Raw genomic sequence first — 16,881 nt, 5'->3', positions numbered from 1 at the left:
CTTCTCCACTCCCAGCAAAAATGTCAGGAAAAGAAAAAGCCCAATAGCGGCAAAAAAACTGAGCTGGAGCAGAAGAACAATAAGTGAAGGTCGTCCAGCACAGATTCCTGTGACAGATCAAGATATCGTTGAGGAGAGACAAACTGCTCAGGAACCATGCACGTTGACTGCAAACCACGGCAAGGAAGGGATTGATTTCATATATGTAAAGCAGAGAGTCCTGCAACCTGAATCTGGTGCTTTTAATCTGACATCTCCATGCCATGAATTTAAGTCTTTTGCCATTGCTGCTGAATTGGATCGCAAAGCCAAGTTTGCCAAAGAGGTTCTTAAATTTGCGACTGGCTGTATGAACATCAGATCAAATGGCACAATACACTTTGGTGTCATGGACAGCAAGGAAGATGCAGGGTACGTGCATGGGGAAATAAAAGGGATCCCTGTAAAAGAGAGGGACATTTTTGTAGATGCTTTGGACTACATTGAAAGGAGTTTCTCCTCTAACAAGGAGCACGTGCGGCAATGTGTGTGACCGCCAAGGTTCATTGAGGTTATGGATCTACAAAGTACAGAAAAGAGGTTCGTGATAGAGGTTGACATCGTGCCTTCAATTAGTATCGTTAACAAGGTGTACGCAGTCCGCCTGCCAAACTTCAAAGAGTCAGTTAACAAAGTAGAATTTGAGAAAGAAGTGATTCTGCGGCGGGTGGGTTCAAAAACCGAGCCGGTGAGCGACAAAGACTTGAGCGATTTTCTGCGGGCCAACGCCCGGATGGCGTCTGGATCATTGGCCGCAGCTGGAGGCAGGGCCTGCATGATCCTGTGGACCAACTCCTCGTCCCAAATGGTGTCTGGATCGCTCGCCGGCGCTGCGGGGGTAGAGAGTCCGTAGTGGCGACTGACTGGGCTGTAGGCTCGCTCGTGGCGACTGACGGCGACACTTCCAGAGACCAAGGGCGTAGCAGGACCGGATGGCCGGTGACCCCGGCGTCGCCACCTCCTCCTGGGGGGGTCCCAGAAGGCCAGGCGGGTTCCCTCAAAGCCAGTCCTGGGTTCAGTGGAAACAGGATCATTCCGGCGGGCCTGACTGGCAAAATATTGAAACAAAGTCATGTACCTTGGACTCGAGTCTGTGGCCGCTGGGTCCTTCCTTGGTCGGTTCATTCTGTCATGAGGTGGTGTTTAAAAGGACCCAAATGCAAGCTCACAGACTTGGGTATCAGTTCCAAAATACAGTCTTTATTGCAATAAACAAAAACAAACAAACCAAAAGGTGGCACCTATCGTGTCCACTTGCTTCCAGTCGGGAGGGCAACTCGACCGACAGATCCGGGGAGACACGGCTGGCAGGGCAGCCGGCAGATCAGCGGAAGGAACGGCATCAATAATCCTCCCGAGTCGGGAGGGCAACTCCACCGACTGGTGACTTTGACAGGGAGCTCCGCAGGAGGAACAGAAGCCGGAGGAACAGGAATAGGACGGACGGAGGACGGACGGGTGACTAACAAAATGAACCGACAACCAGAGGAGTGCAGGGGCAGGGTACATATAGTCCGGGGAGGTGATCAGGGAGATGCAGCACACCTGCAGGTGGTGATCAGGGGTGAGTGGCTGCATCTGCTGGGACTGGTGAGGGGCGTGGCCACAGACAAGCAGACAGGGGACTGAGGGGACACAGGAGGAGAGGTGATCGGGGGGCAAAACAGGAAAAAAACGGACTCCTGACAAAAACTGCTTAGGGTTAGAAAAAGATCATGGTGTCAGTTACTTAAGGTACGTTACGGGAATTTAATATGTTATGTGTGTAACCTAAATTAACATTACTTAAAATAAATTCACGCTTATTTTTGCTTTCTCACAAACTCGAACACCGGTCTTCTGGGTAAATAAATGTCTTGTTTGTTCGATTCAGCCACCCCAGACCTCCTACCTTCTTAGATTTGTATCTCTCTTTGTACTTGCATGCATTTATTTTTCATGCCCAGGCGGAGTAAAACATGACACCGAGACAGGATCCTTAAGAAACTTGTTTGTGATTATTAAAATTATGTTTTATTTTTGAATAAATGCCGAAATATTGTTTAACTCGATATCAATATTTACGCTCAAAAACCCAGTATTAGCCAGGCTGTTATCTTGAGTGACTTTGATGTAGACCTGCAAATGTAAAATTCAAGAGCGTTTTACATGGAGCTTGATGTGACTGTGTCAGGAAGGATGAACTGAACTCAAAGTTGTTTGGGATTTTAGCTTCAAAATTTCACCACAAAGTTTGGAAAGATCCTGCAAGATAATAATGGACTTAAAAACTGTATCATATTTTTTTCAGGTGGAAAGTGACTGAGTAAACGCCAACACTGATAATGTGAAAAACAGAAAGGAAATCATGGGTGAGTGTAACTGGTTTCTATGAGATGTCCCTTTTAAATATTTGCATACTTTCATTTGGTGGTTTTGGTTTTCTTTAGTCTGAATTTATCTTTATTATTTTTCTTTTCTCTTCTCTTAAAGTAAATTTGCAAATGATTCCCTTGTGAATCACAGATTTGGCTTTATCACCATGATATAATAGTCATGGTATAATGTAGCCCGATACAAACACAAAATCCTTCAGCTATTTTTTAAATTTTTTTTTTTAAGTAAAGCTTTACATTTACGATCTGTTTTTAAAGGTGCAGCAATAATGATTTTTATATTCATTTTATTGAGTCAGATGAGTGTGTACAGTGTGAATGGGGTCACAATTTATTACCCAACTCTGTAGTTCTGGTCAGTTATATGTTTTTCAGCAAATTTTTTTCAGGTTTTACAGAGCACACTTTCACTGTTTTGTTTTCTTGGCTAGAAACAGGTCTCCAACGTTGCTCTGTATTTACTTGATGTGTAAATTGTGTAAATGTGTAGATAAAGTCTCCAGCATTAATGAACTAGCTTGTGCTGGAGAGGGATAGCAATTTTGGAAGCTAATGTGATTACAGACTAACACGTGTTTGGCTTGTGATTTGATTACAAAATCTAAAATTACACCAAACATCCCATCTGTATTTCTTTGAGTGTCATTTTTAATCAAACCCATTGATTTGTATTTCTTTTCACTGTTCAGCTGACAAACCTGAGCAGTCACCCAAGAATTGGACAGAATCGGAAGTCAGCACCTGGCTAAGATCGATTGGGGTGAAGGAGCACTACATAGAATAGCTCTACGAAGAAGAAGTAGATGGACAAATCCTTCTTACACTGAATGAGGACTTTTTGAAGTCAAAGATATGCATGAAACTGGGGCCTGCTCATTTAATTATCCAAAGAAGAGATGAGCTTCTCCACTCCCAGCAAAAATGTCAGGAAAAGAAAAAGCCCAATAGCGGCAAAAAAACTGAGCTGGAGCAGAAGAACAATCCAACAATAAGTGAAGGTCGTCCAGCACAGATTCCTGTGACAGATCAAGATATCGTTGAGGAGAGACAAACTGCTCAGGAACAATGCACGTTGACTTCAAAGGATGACTGCAAACCACGGCCATTTGATCAGGAAGGGATTGATTTCATATATGTAAAGCAGAGAGTCCTGCAACCTGAATCTGGTGCTTTTAATCTGATATATCCATGCCGTGAATTTAAGTCTTTTGCCATTGCTCCTGAACTGGATCGCACAAGACTCCAAGCTAAGTTTGCCAAAGAGGTTCTTAAATTTGCGACTGGCTGTATGAACATCAGATCAAATGGCACAATACACTTTGGTGTCATGGACAGCAAGGAAGATGCAGGGTACGTGCATGGGGAAATAAAAGGGATCCCTGTAAAAGAGAGGGACATTTATGTAGATGCTTTGGACTACATTGAAAGGAGTTTCTCCTCTAACAAGGAGCACGTGCGGCAATGTGTGCGACCGCCAAGGTTCATTGAGGTTATGGATCTACAAAGTACAGAAAAGAGGTTCGTGATAGAGGTTGACATCGTGCCTTCAATTAGTATCGTTAAGAACAATGTGTACGCAGTCCGCCTGCCAAACTTCAAAGTGTCAGTTAACAAAGCAGAATTTGAGAAAGAAGTGATTCTGCGGCGGGTGGGTTCAAAAACCGAGCCGGTGAGCGACAAAGACTTGAGCGATTTTCACGATGCTTATCGTGAAACTTCCCAACTTCTCAAAGATGCTTTGAAATCCAATGCAGATCAAACTCCAGTGAATATTATAAACATCTACCATCACCCAGAAAGTGGAGGAAGCACTGTGGCTCGACAGGTGCTGTGGAACAACAGGAAAGATCTAAGGTGTGCCATTGTGAAGCCTTCTTACCCGGCTATTGGTTGGCAAAAAAGTCTTCTGAGTATGGGAAGTACTTCAGTGAAGCGTATTCTACTGCATTTGTAAAACAGGGTCAGTCGATCCCAGGCATCCTATCTGCTTTCCAAAATCGCATGATCATCTATCAACTTGGCGGTGGTAATGTAACATCCATCCTCACCAAGTTAACTGACCAAAAGGATGCAGTACGACATTGCCAAAATGCTGAAACGTGTTTCTGGATGGACTGAAGATAAAGTGGTTTATCTTGAAGGTCCTCGGAAGAAGAAGTTCAATATCCTGCCTCTCTACGTCCCCTCGGTGCCTCATAGTAATGAAAACATCACCTTCTACTTGGGGTTCGCCTTTCGAGGCCCCGCAGCCTGCAACATCTTTGTGAATAAATAGCCTATCATTGAACAAGTAGCCGAAGTGTGGGCTGAGTATCCACCTTATTACCAAAAGTAAGAAGAGACTATGGATGTCTCTTCAAAAGTCACAAGCTTTGTGAGCTCCTCAGTTTGGAAATATTTGTAAAGATAAAACTAAAGATGTTGAGGCACACGTCATGGTGTGAATATTGCATTGTTTCAGAAGCTGTAAGATGGAGCGATATTTTAATTTTCTATCATTGTTTTTGTATTCTTTTACTTTTTTTTTTTTCTTCTATTTGTATATACAAGTTTACCGTACTTTCCGGACTATAAGCCGCTACTTTTTTCCCACGCTTTGAACCTCGCGGCTTAAACAACGACGCGGCTAATTTATGGATTCAACGGGTTTCGAAAGGCTGGACTGCTGCGTGTTGAAGAGGGCAGCATGAGCTCAGCGGGGAATTTGCCTCAGGATGAAAGTAACGAGAGCGACAATGAAAACGATCCAACATCGGATGAAACAATTCTGAGGCTGTTCAACTCCGACACCGAAGGAGATGACTTCAGTGGTTTCAATGCACAGGAGGAGGAAGATAATGACCAATGACTTTCTTGGTAGGCTACTGTTTACCACTAATTTTTTATTTTTGTTACAAGCCGTGTTTCGTTAAAGCCTGTGTAAAGTTCATTTGTTTCAATGTACCGGTAGGCACCTGCAGCTTATAGACATGTGCGGCTTATTTATTTTCAAAATAATTATTTTTTAAATATTCAGTGGGTGCGGCTTATATTCAGGTGCGCTCAATAGTCCGGAAATTACGGTACTCAAGCCAAAGTGTTATGAGAATGATTAACCAAAATATATATGAACATGTTTAACCTGGACCATGACACAATTCACTCTGAATTTATAAATGAATAATAACTATGTAAACATTTTTTTCTACTCTACAGCTGAGTGTAAGTACTAATAGAAACTTTAAATGTTCCGTTCAGGACCTATGTGTAGAATCTTTTCATTTTCAGATTGATTGTAGCTCTGGCTTAGATGGACTGTCGGTCACACCTGGCATTAAATTGCATTTCAAAACCATATAGTGACCATTTGTGCTTGGATTTTGGCAACTGTCTCACAATTGGTGATTCGGCTAAACAGTAAAATAAAATCTTCCATCTACACAAGAGAAGCAGTCTGTGGCTAATTGTATGACTTGACTAAAATGTGAGCATTCAAACTCTATTGTCAGTTGTTCACTTGTGATTTGATCGCCAAAAAGATTTTGGTTCCACGTGTGAACCCTTCCTAAATGTTTGGGCTTTAAATTCATCTTTGAAGCTTTCAGTTACTCTTTTTTTATTGTCCAGGATAATAGGAAGCAATTGCAACTGTTTCTGAATAGAATGGCTTGAATTATTTTTATGGAAATTGAGTCTGTATTTTGACAATAATGTGTTAGAAGCTACAGAAGAATGTTATGCACAGTTGGAAAAGAATGTACATACTGACGTGCAAAAGAAAATGTTTTTAGAAAGTGTTCGTATCAATGCTGTATATATTTCACAAACTTTGAAAATTCTTTCTGCAGATAAAAGTGCAAAGGAAGCCAGTTAGACTGCAGTTGTTTTTGTTGCAAGGAATGGCTTTTTTTTTTTTAACATAGAAATATTTTACTGTGTTAGTGCTCATAAATATGTGAAAGATGTCAGTGAAAGGAATAAAGCCTCTTTTTTTTTCCAAGCATCATTTTATAGTGTCACTTCTTGAACAAATCAACCTTTAAAGTTAAACTTGAACTGAAATGATAATACACTGGGTCAATTGGGAGCTGAATAACTAATGTTTGCACGTTGAAAAGTACACCAATAATATTTTCTAAAATCAGTTTCACAGTGTGTGCATGTACTGTGAATTGAAATAAAACAAACAAACAAAGATGTTACAGCTCTGGATTGTTAACTGGTAGTACAGTACAAGTACAGTTTCTCATTATCCAATGCAGTTCTCAGAGATTAAGGGCAATAATTACAAATGCTTCAGTATTTATTTTTCTTTAGATTTGTGAACATCTTTGTTTCATCATCATAGTGTACCTACTAATTTAGATAATTGTAAAAAACATTAAATGAATAGTAGCTCGGGTCTTAGTCAAGTTAGTTATTATGAGATCAATACATTTTCTACTCAGAATAGTTAAAAAACAAACGAATGCCTCCCAAGTTACAGATGTTCCCATAAAATGTGTTGATTTATCAAATACTTTTAATAAAGGCCACACAGCCTATTCATATTTTGCCACATGAAAACATTTTTTTCAGGACACACGATTTGCTCATTAGACAGATTTCAGGAATGAAATTATTTGGGAGGTAAGTACATTTATAAATTATTTGACCCATATTCAAATCTGAAATTCTATAACTCTAACTACTTAGGAAACACCACGTCCCAAGAGGGTTAAATTAAATAACTTTGATACCATTTTTTATACTTGCCTTGAGAGTTCATATTTTAACGTAATTCACACAAAAAAAAAAACTCGAAAAGGAAAATAAGCCTTGTTGTAGTTTTGAGCACTTTTGTCCCAGTACGCTCGCCGTAGTGTAAACATTAGCCTGCATGTTCCAGCATGGGTTGCTACCATAGACGCTACTCCTTCGGCGGGGAGATCTCCGAGATAGTAAACAGCTCTACTCTTGTTTGCCACTGAATATTATCGCCGCACGAAGCACAAGGCGTGTGTTGTAGAAACGAGGAGCCCTTTAATTCGGCAGTGCACGATGCGTCTGTGGTCTCACTTCACTGCGGTCCTCTGCGCCTTTTCTGTGTTCGCATGTTGGTACATCAACCACCTGTCCAGCCGTGAAGGCAGACTGGAGAGGTCACGTCACGACCGGCCAAACGGGATCATAACTCACGAAAGGCTTTTTTATGATTTTGTCAAACCACAGAACGGTTCAGGGAGGGATATCTTCCTGGAGGAGACTGACATTTCCAGAGACCGTGAATGCACCACGGCCCCAGAGAGTCGCTTTGACTGCGCCAGGGACAGGCTGCTCAGCCGGAGAGGGTGCGAGGAGAGGGGGTGCTGCTACGCCCCTCTGCCCGTCTCTTCAGGGCCGCCTTGGTGCTTCTACCCGCGTTTGTACCCCGGCTACATCATGGGTCCCCTCACGCCCACCGCGCGGGGCCAGGCTGCCACCCTGACTCGTGCCAACCCCTCCTACCTCCCCAAAGACATCCCCACTCTGAGCCTGCAAGTCCTGGAGGAGACTGAAGGCTGCTTGCACCTCACGGTGAGTACCAAAATATGGTTTTCCTCTGCAAGGTTTTTTTTTTTTTTTTTTTTTTATGAAGGACAAGCTGGACGTTGTGTTCCTAGTAGAGTTTCACGAGATGTATAACATATTGTCTTTTGGTGACTGAGATGTAAAAGTTGTGAAAAAAAACCAAACAATAAGGAGAAATAGGGACTCCGTATTTCTTATGTAATAGACATGCTGATGGGATGCTGATTTCAATTTTTTTTTTTTTTTTAAATAATTAAAAACCCCTGAAATATTCACTCGTACAAATGATCAAAATAGAAATGATTTTTAATTTTTTTTTGTTTTATAGTAATGTGTAGCGGATGTCTCTGACTGATTCGTGCAGTTTGTGTTGCTCAAGTTGATTTTTGGATTCTTTTGTAGTACAGTATGAAAATGTAACCGCAGCACTGTGAATCTAGCTTATTGGAATTTGTGGTGTGTTGTGAGCCCATGTGAGACATTAGTTTATCTATATGTCTCAGACCAAGCCATTAGACCTTCTGCTATTCAATACACTTTTCTTAAGGATGTGCTGTTACACTTTTTTTTTTTTTCCCCTCTCAAGTTAAAAGACCCCTTATCTCAGCGATATGAAGTTCATCTTCCAGCTGGCGTTCCTCAGAGAAAAGCTGATACAGAGGACGTCCTCTATACCACTGAATACCAGTCGGACCCATTTGGCTTCATAGTGCGACGAAAATCCAATGGAAAGGTGATGTGAGTACTTCTGTTTAAATTTGATCTATTGTGAAAGCTTTTTTTTTATTTTTATTTTTTTACAGTAGGCGGCATCATAGTCTGACAATGAGTGGCTGTTGCTTTTTTAATGTGTAGATACAGGTTTATTTTTTTACATAGTAATATAGTACATGATGCAATCGGGACACTTCGTTCGTTGGTTGTCATTTAGATTATATCAATTCATTTTACTACATCGGTGTATTTTATTATATCATACATTTTACCGTGTTTATATTTATTGCACTTTGTATATTAAGCATCATGGGCACAAAAAGTTATCATTTCCTGTCTTATGAGTTGTGGGTTTCATCAAATGTGTGATGACATGACGATGGGATGGTTTCTTTGTCGTGATCGTAATGCGGCGCGTGTTTGTTCTCCGTGTTCTGCCGGGTCAGTATGAACACCACCGTTGCTCCTCTGCTGTTTGCTGACCAGTACCTGCAGCTGTCCACCTCGCTGGCCTCTTCCCTGGTGTCTGGCCTCGGGGAGCATTACACCTCCCTCCTGCTGGACGTGAACTGGACCTCTCTGACGCTCTGGAACAGAGACATGGCACCTCATGTGAGTATATTGCAGGGGTTCCACAGTGGTCACCGACCCAAAAGGTCAGGGAACCCCTTCTATTGGACTTGTCATTGAGTTAGGTAATTCATAGCATATCACAATATCTCTTAAAATATTCGGACTATGATATATTTGGTTCTCGCCTGCTGTCCCTGCAGAATAGCATTCATCAAGCTTCTTTCCTGTTCTGTGTAAATGTTAACACTGTCTCTCTCAACAGGCTGATGCTAACCTCTATGGTTCCCATCCATTTTACATAGTTCAAGAAGAGCATGGCTTGGCACATGGAGTTTTCCTTCTCAATAGCAATGCAATTGGTACTGAACTATCTGTTCCTTAATACACACACAGCATCCCACTGCCAGTTTTTTTTTTTTCACTCACCATCCATAGAACATGGATTTTTATTCCTAACTCTTCACGTGTTTCTGCAGAGGTGACGTTGCAGCCAACCCCTGCTCTCACCTGGGTGTCCACCGGTGGAATCCTGGATCTGTACATTTTCTTGGGTCCGGACCCCCAGAGTGTTATACGACAGTACCTTCAGATCATTGGTATGTCTTTTGAGTGTGTGTGGGTGACGTTGGGTAACGCATCTCAAGTTAGTAACAGCAATAGGCATGTATAGATACCAAAAGAGACGAGTAGGTTTTAAGTGGACAACTTGTAAAAACATGTCAGTTCAGTGCGTGTGCATTTGAAGGCACCCCGAGGGAACCTGGAAAACAGTAAATATATTTGTGTTACAGTGTTGTCATTTATCTCTCCGCAGGCTATCCCATGATGCCTCCGTATTGGTCACTGGGCTTTCATCTGTGTCGCTGGGGTTACACGACCTCCAATACAACCCGAAAGGTTGCACAACGCATGCACAATGCCAGCTTTCCCATGGTAAATGAAGTACACGGGACACACTCCCTTGGGGTTTTGCATACTTTATTGTGTTGTAGATTTCATTTAAAATGGATGGAATCGTCCATCGGTCAGAACATAGATTTAAAAACTCCTCTCGGGACAAAAAAAACAAACCATGAAGTCCAAGGAGCTGTCTGACCTCCACATATCAAGGTAGAGGTATAAAACCATTTATAAAGCTTTGGCTAATTTTCAGGAGATCATTGGCCTCGGTAATTGTCAAAGGAAAGAAGTTTGGAACCACCAGCAGGTCCTCGTTCAGCGAGGTGAACAAGAATCCAACAGTCCCTCAAACAGAGCTTCACAAGTCCTGCGCACAGATGGAAGAATCCCCATCTCAGCGGCACCCCATTAATCAGACCTTTACGGCAGGGTAGCTAGATACACGACAGACGGCTTGGGGTTTAAAGGATTCGATAGAGTGAGGAAAAGGAACCGCTGGTGTTCTGAGACAAAAACAATCGCTCTGGGCGGAACTCCAGGCACTGCTCATCACCTACCACCCCGCAGGGAAGTATGATAGTGGTGCTCCTGATCTGCAGGAAATACGGAGACCATTAAGGGTCTCAACGAGACGTTTCAGTTTTTGATTTTTAATCAAATTTGCAAAAAATTCTAAACATGTTTTCACTTTTACATTACGAGTTATTGATGGCAAAAAAATTAGATTGTATCTATTTAAACATTGATATACAACACACAAAGCACTTGTGTCTGAAGACTTTCTGAATCGAATGCATATGCAATTATTGTTTATAAATATATCACCTGTGCCATTATCGGTAAGAGGTTCTGTGAATGTGCAAAAAATGTCAGTATTTATTTATTTATTTTTTATGAAGTTGTATATCTGATTAGACGGATTTATTACTGAGAATGTTTAACTTTCTTCATCACCAGGATGTACAGTGGAATGACCTGGACTATGCAAATAAGCGAAGGGTGTTCACCTTTGACCCCTGGCGGTTTGGGGATCTCCCAGAGATGGTGGACGAGTTTCATAAGAGAGGCATGAAGTACATCCTTATTCTGGTGTGACATCTTTGAGTTGAAAAGGCTTCATAAAATGTTGATCTTGATTTAAATATCACTATTTGATTGTTGTTGATTTTTGTTTTTTTGCATTTCATTTTAATAAAAATAAAAAAAATAAAAAAATCTGTCCCTAAAATTGGTTATCCTATTGTAGTTTTGAGAATGAGCACGAGTAAGCTTTTGCAATGTTGTTCCAGTAGATGGCAGCAAAATTGTCTCAACCCTTTGAAATACAGTCTACGGTCTTAAATCATGACTAAAGCACTCTCTCCTGGTTTCTGCTTCAGGACCCGGGGATCAGCAGCACCAGCCCCCCTGGAGCTTACCCTCCCTTTGATGATGGGCTGAAACGGGGTGTCTTCATTAAAAATGCTACAGGACACATCCTGATAGGGAAGGTTAGACCTCATTTTCTTTCTGGGGATGTATGCTTTTCTGTGCCCTTGTGAAGTTGTGCACAGTATGCGTGTATGTTCTTTTAACATGGTTGTGGTTGTCATGCACATTGGCATTCGGCGTGTACAGGTTTGGCCTGGCCCAACAGCCTTCCCCGACTTCACCAACCCAGAGACCAGACAGTGGTGGGAGGACTGCATCCGAGAATTTCACTCTAGAGTTCCTGTGGATGGTCTGTGGATTGTGAGTATGTACGCACACACGAAGAACAGGTTATTTAGCAAATGATGCTGCCGTTAAGACAGCAGGACACGATGTATTTTTTGAAACAAGTACATGACTTTGCAGTCGCATGTTTAGTTTGTTTTGCACCTTCAGATCTCAAAAATAATTCCTTCATGCTCCACCCAGGATATGAATGAACCAGCCAGTTTTGTCCAGGGCTCAGTGGAGGGCTGTCCTGACAGTGATATTGAGAACCCGCCCTACACACCCAGTAGGTGTCCTGTTGCATGCTGCTATCGTTTAAAAGCATACAAACATGACCGGTTTTACATTTAAAGTAAATTTATATTTGGATTTACATATATTGATTATTGTACAAGATTCATAACTGATCTGCCACTCTCAGTTTATTGCATTAATTTGTAGTCTGTGTGTCTCTCTGAATGTCAAACGAACAGGGGTGGTTGGAGGCCAGCTGAATTCAGGAACTCTTTGTATGTCAGCTCAGCAGAAGCTGTCCCTTCACTACAACCTGCACAATCTTTACGGACTGACAGAAGCTTATGCAACGCACAGGTCAGATGCAGGTCGCAGAGTTAGTTTGGCAACAGGAGTTATTTCATTGTGAGACGCGGATCAAATTTACAACAATAAGTAAATAGCGGCAATTAGCTAAAACGGCAATTCCGCGCAGGAGATAAGCTTTATGGGACAGTGAGTCCATCTTTGGACATTAATCAACATATAACTTTTCAGAAGTAGGTCAACAATGTGTAACTGTAGTGTAAGTAGGAGTATTAAGTGGTGCTATAGCTCATTGACTAATTGAAATGAACTCTTGCTTGGTTACCAGTGAATGCTGTTTAGGAATTTAAGATTGTTAAAAAAAAAAAAGGAAACTAGAATGACTTATCTTCTGTGGAAATTTTGCCAATTAAAATTTTGAATCGAGGATACTGGAGCCAAATGTGAAGCAACAGAATATGTAGGCATAGTTGTTCTTTGTATACTTTATATTTACCCTGTTTTTTTGGGTTGTTTTTTTTTGCCATCCTCAGCGCTCTTACCAATGTACGGAGGAAGAGACCCTTTGTCCTGTCTCGCTCGTCGTACCCTGGCATCGGACGCTTCTCAGGAGTGTGGACCGGAGATGTCAGGAGTGACTGGGAGCAGCTGCGATTCTCCATTCCTGGTGAGAAGATGTTTTTTTTTTTTTTTTTTTCCTGAAAGCTCTTAATGCCGCGTTGTCATGTTTAAATGTTTCCACAGATATTTAAACGCGTGTTTGTTCGGTGGTTATTCGGTGTCGGGATATTTGCCTGTTGTGTATTATACAATGAAAAATTCAATCGAGCCATCAGAGCTTTTGATTGAGAGTTGATAGGCTGAGACTGACCTTTTGCACCTGTTCCCTCAGCGGTGCTGCAGTTCAGCCTGTTTGGGGTGTCTCTGGTGGGAGCGGACATCTGTGGCTTTGGGGGCGACACCTCTGAGGAGTTGTGTGTACGCTGGATGCAGCTCGGAGCCTTCTACCCGTTTATGAGGAACCACAACGACAAGCCCAATGCTGTGAGACGCACGCGGTGTTTGTGTGTTTGCCTGTGTCTGTCCTGTATGTTTATATGTGCTCGTGAACTGGTGTTTTCTTCACCAAGGTCATTCAAATGTATGTGTGTGTAAAAACAAAAAAAACAAAAACGTCGTAGTGGTCTGACCTGCATCTGTTTGTTTTTTTTCCCATGGTGTCTAGAGCAGTCCATCTGTTTCATGTATTATGAATAGAGGTAACTCTATCTCTTCTTTTTGTCCGCGTGTATCTGTTTGCCTGTTTGTGTCCCCCAGCCTCAGGAGCCTTACGTATTTGGGCAGAAGGCCCGGGCTGCCATGCGGAGTGCTTTGAACCTTCGTTACTCCCTTCTCCCGTTCCTCTACACGCTCTTCCACCATGCGCACACTTCTGCTGACACTGTGGCCAGGCCTCTCTTTGCGGAGTACGTGTCCTCTTCTCCTCCTCTCCTATTCTTCCCTCACTTCTTTTTTGATCCTCTATCGTACTACATCAAATATTTAAGGGCATCGCAATTCACTTTTCATCTCTTGTCTTTATCCCTGCGCATCCATCTCTCTTAGGTTCCCCACTGACCCTAACTGTCAGACCATAGACCAACAGTTCCTGTGGGGGAGTTCACTTCTCATCAGCCCGGTTTTAGAAAAAGGAGCGGTAGAGCTGGCTGCATACCTGCCTCCCGGCACTTGGTACGGCCTTCACAATGTGAGTCGCTCGCCCCTATTCAGCCGCCTCTCACAATATCACTGGCCTGAATGAGCCTTAGTTCAAGGTTCATCACAAAGGTTCAGTCAGTTTTTGTTTGTTTAACTTGAAGAGGCCACCGTGTTTAAGGTGTCCTGTGACACGACGTTAGAGCTCACCATATTCCCTTTCACCGTGCTTTGCTCTTTGAAGGGTCAACCTTTCTACAGCGTCGGTCAGTACTTGCTCCTGCCGGCCCCTCTGGACACTATCAACGTTCATGTGAGGGAGGGACACATTATACCCCGACAGGTGGGTGTGTGCTGTGGAGAAATCCTCAGAATGCAGCTTGGTTTGCAGATAATGGTTTTTTTTTTGGTTTTTTTTTTTGCATCAGTTTCGGTTCAGTAGGTGACAAAATGTAATGAATACATTATTATTCAAATATAATAATATGTACAAGAAATAATTAAAACAGGTGAAACAAATGCACTTTCTGCATCTAGTTAACTAAATCATGTTTGAGGTTGTGTAAAGTAGCACATGCCAGTGACCGTGTAATATGTAATTAAAATACTGCAGTTTACGCTAGTCATTACAGTCCATCAGTTGGCACTGTGAGGCTTCATTTAAAAGCCAATATACCTCCTTTGGAGAAGATTTAGATGAATGAATCATGTTGCTAAGTGGAGGAAAATCCCTTGTCATGGTTAAAGTGCTTGATCAAATGTTGTATGAGGCATCCCGAGTGAAGTCTTAAAGTTTGAAACCACAAAAAACATTTGTAACATGAAATCCTGTTTTCTTTGATCTCCCCTCTCTTGTGAAGGAGCCTGCTTTGACAACCGCAACCTCACGCAGAAATCCTTTCTACCTGACGGTGGCTCTGTCAGCAGACGGATGGGCCTGGGGTGACTTGTTCTGGGATGACGGGGACAGCCTCGACACCTTTGAAATGCAAAATTATTGTTACGTTTTCTTCATTGCCGGACAGGTAGGGAAGCGATGAGCGGTATTTGCATTTGGAAAGCAGCTGAAACAATGTTTTGCTTTTAAGTGTGCTACTACTTGATTCAAAAGTCTGAATGAGTGACAATGAAACCGTAACATCACCGGTCTATTATTCCTAATGTATTTTGATTAAATTTTTTTTTAAAAAAACGACATGAACGCTTCCTTAATGTATCTACCTTTACTTCAGTCTCAGATTGTGAGTGACCCTCTGAAGCTTAATGGGGCCCTGGACGGTCTGCTGCTGGGAGGGCTGCAGGTGTTCGGCGTGCCTTCTCCACCTCACTATGTATTAGCAAACGGGAAGAAAGTCAGGGATTTTACATATCACACTGACACCAAGGTGAGTATTGTGCGACTCAGCATTACTTACTAAAAGTTAGTAAGTAGATAGCTCGATAAAGTCCACTTGTATTTATTTGCTGTGTTTTTTTTTCTTCCCTTTCTGCTCATCCTGTCGCTACCTCTATGATGTCAAATCAAAAATGTCTGCCCATCTCTTCCCTTAGGTTTTGACAGTGACTAGCTTGTCCTTACCCATGTCAGAGGTGTTTACAGTCCAGTGGGCTCTCTGATGCACTGAATTTCATCACCCGCGGGCCGCGGGGAGCCTTCGCCTCCTGCCCTGCTGCTAAAAAGATCAGATGCATTTTTCTGCAGTGACACCAACAGATTTCTTGGCGCCACTGCAACCATACCAGAGCTCATTGTGCACCTTACACTCCCCTCTGCCTCTTCTTTAAAGGGGCAAGACCTATACGCATCTGGTTTGTAACAGTGGGATTATATCACACCGCGGGAGCCATCATTTTGATGTATGTGTAATTTTTACTGCTAACTGCTACAGTGCAATGTCTCAACACTGGTGATGCCTTTAAAATGTATAGTTATTTCTTTGTAAATTATATTGACATTAGTTTTTTCCCAAAATATAAATAAAAATTGTACAAAAAGATAGGTTTGTCTGCAGCGCTGCGTTTTACTGCTCACTGGACGGCTTCATTTGTCGAGTACGATGATTAGCTACAGTTTTATGTTTTGGTCTTAAGTGGATGAGGGTAATCATGCCAAACATAAACTATTGAATTAACATGTACCAGCAGTGTATAGTATATATAGATGATTATTGCAAATGTTACGGAAGAGTCCCATTTTTCCTGAAACCTAAATTTAACAGTACAAAATAGGGGAAATTTCTAAATTCTATTTTGGCTGTAGATTGTAAATTGTATGTTGTCGTTTTAGTCAAGAGAGAATTTATGTATTGCCTATACTAGACAGGTTTTAAAAAGCCTGGTGGTGTGTGTGTGAGGAGATGCTCTGACTCCAGCTGTGGTCCTGATGATGGACCAACTGCATTTAAGCTTTTTCCTGTGACCTTTAAAACGTCACGTATGATGAAAAGGGTCATGTTTTTATGATGGGGTGTATCGACTGTGGATAATATTAAATATATTTGTTTGTATTTTTAAGTACCGTCGTGCTCTAATTTGCCCTCGGTGTTTTTTGTTTTGTTTTGTTTTTTATATGAAATCTACACTACCGGCTTCCGTGACAGAAAAAGCCTTTGACATTCCGGAAGCAGTGAAATTGAGGGGGGGGGGGGGGGGGGGGGGGGATTTGTGAAGTCAAGTAAGACGTAAATAACCCCAGTAATTGTAGGAAGTGCGTTTGGATTACAAATTAAAGCGTCATACCTCCTATCAGAGTGGGAGTGGGAGTTTACTTTGAAAGTTCGCACCGGAAGTGTTTTTTTTTTTTTTTTTTTTTTTTGCT

General features: G+C 42.0%; 1 protein-coding gene across 1 annotated transcript in view; it reads left to right on the top strand.

Annotated features, from left to right (window-relative positions):
• Positions 1-16,069, top strand: part of gaa (alpha glucosidase) — a 48,085-nt gene extending 32,016 nt beyond the window's left edge. The window contains exons 2-20 of the mRNA XM_069143751.1: positions 7,605-7,949; positions 8,530-8,681; positions 9,104-9,269; positions 9,493-9,589; positions 9,707-9,826; positions 10,045-10,163; positions 11,088-11,219; positions 11,510-11,620; positions 11,748-11,861; positions 12,030-12,114; positions 12,302-12,419; positions 12,902-13,035; positions 13,261-13,412; positions 13,686-13,834; positions 13,974-14,115; positions 14,308-14,406; positions 14,924-15,088; positions 15,296-15,448; positions 15,615-16,069. Coding sequence (XP_068999852.1) covers positions 7,605-7,949; positions 8,530-8,681; positions 9,104-9,269; positions 9,493-9,589; positions 9,707-9,826; positions 10,045-10,163; positions 11,088-11,219; positions 11,510-11,620; positions 11,748-11,861; positions 12,030-12,114; positions 12,302-12,419; positions 12,902-13,035; positions 13,261-13,412; positions 13,686-13,834; positions 13,974-14,115; positions 14,308-14,406; positions 14,924-15,088; positions 15,296-15,448; positions 15,615-15,680 — 2,619 coding nt within the window. The 3' untranslated portion in view covers positions 15,681-16,069. The remainder of the gene's footprint in view (positions 1-7,604; positions 7,950-8,529; positions 8,682-9,103; positions 9,270-9,492; positions 9,590-9,706; positions 9,827-10,044; positions 10,164-11,087; positions 11,220-11,509; positions 11,621-11,747; positions 11,862-12,029; positions 12,115-12,301; positions 12,420-12,901; positions 13,036-13,260; positions 13,413-13,685; positions 13,835-13,973; positions 14,116-14,307; positions 14,407-14,923; positions 15,089-15,295; positions 15,449-15,614) is intronic.
• Positions 16,070-16,881: the final 812 nt, after the last annotated feature.

This window comes from Embiotoca jacksoni, unplaced genomic scaffold (genome assembly GCF_022577435.1).
Source record: "Embiotoca jacksoni isolate LCO1_2020_lvr unplaced genomic scaffold, fEmbJac1.0.p SCAF_113, whole genome shotgun sequence".
NCBI classification, from domain to species: domain Eukaryota; kingdom Metazoa; phylum Chordata; class Actinopteri; family Embiotocidae; genus Embiotoca; species Embiotoca jacksoni.
Note: the sequence above shows the minus strand (reverse complement) of the source record. Positions and strands in the feature narration are given on the sequence as shown.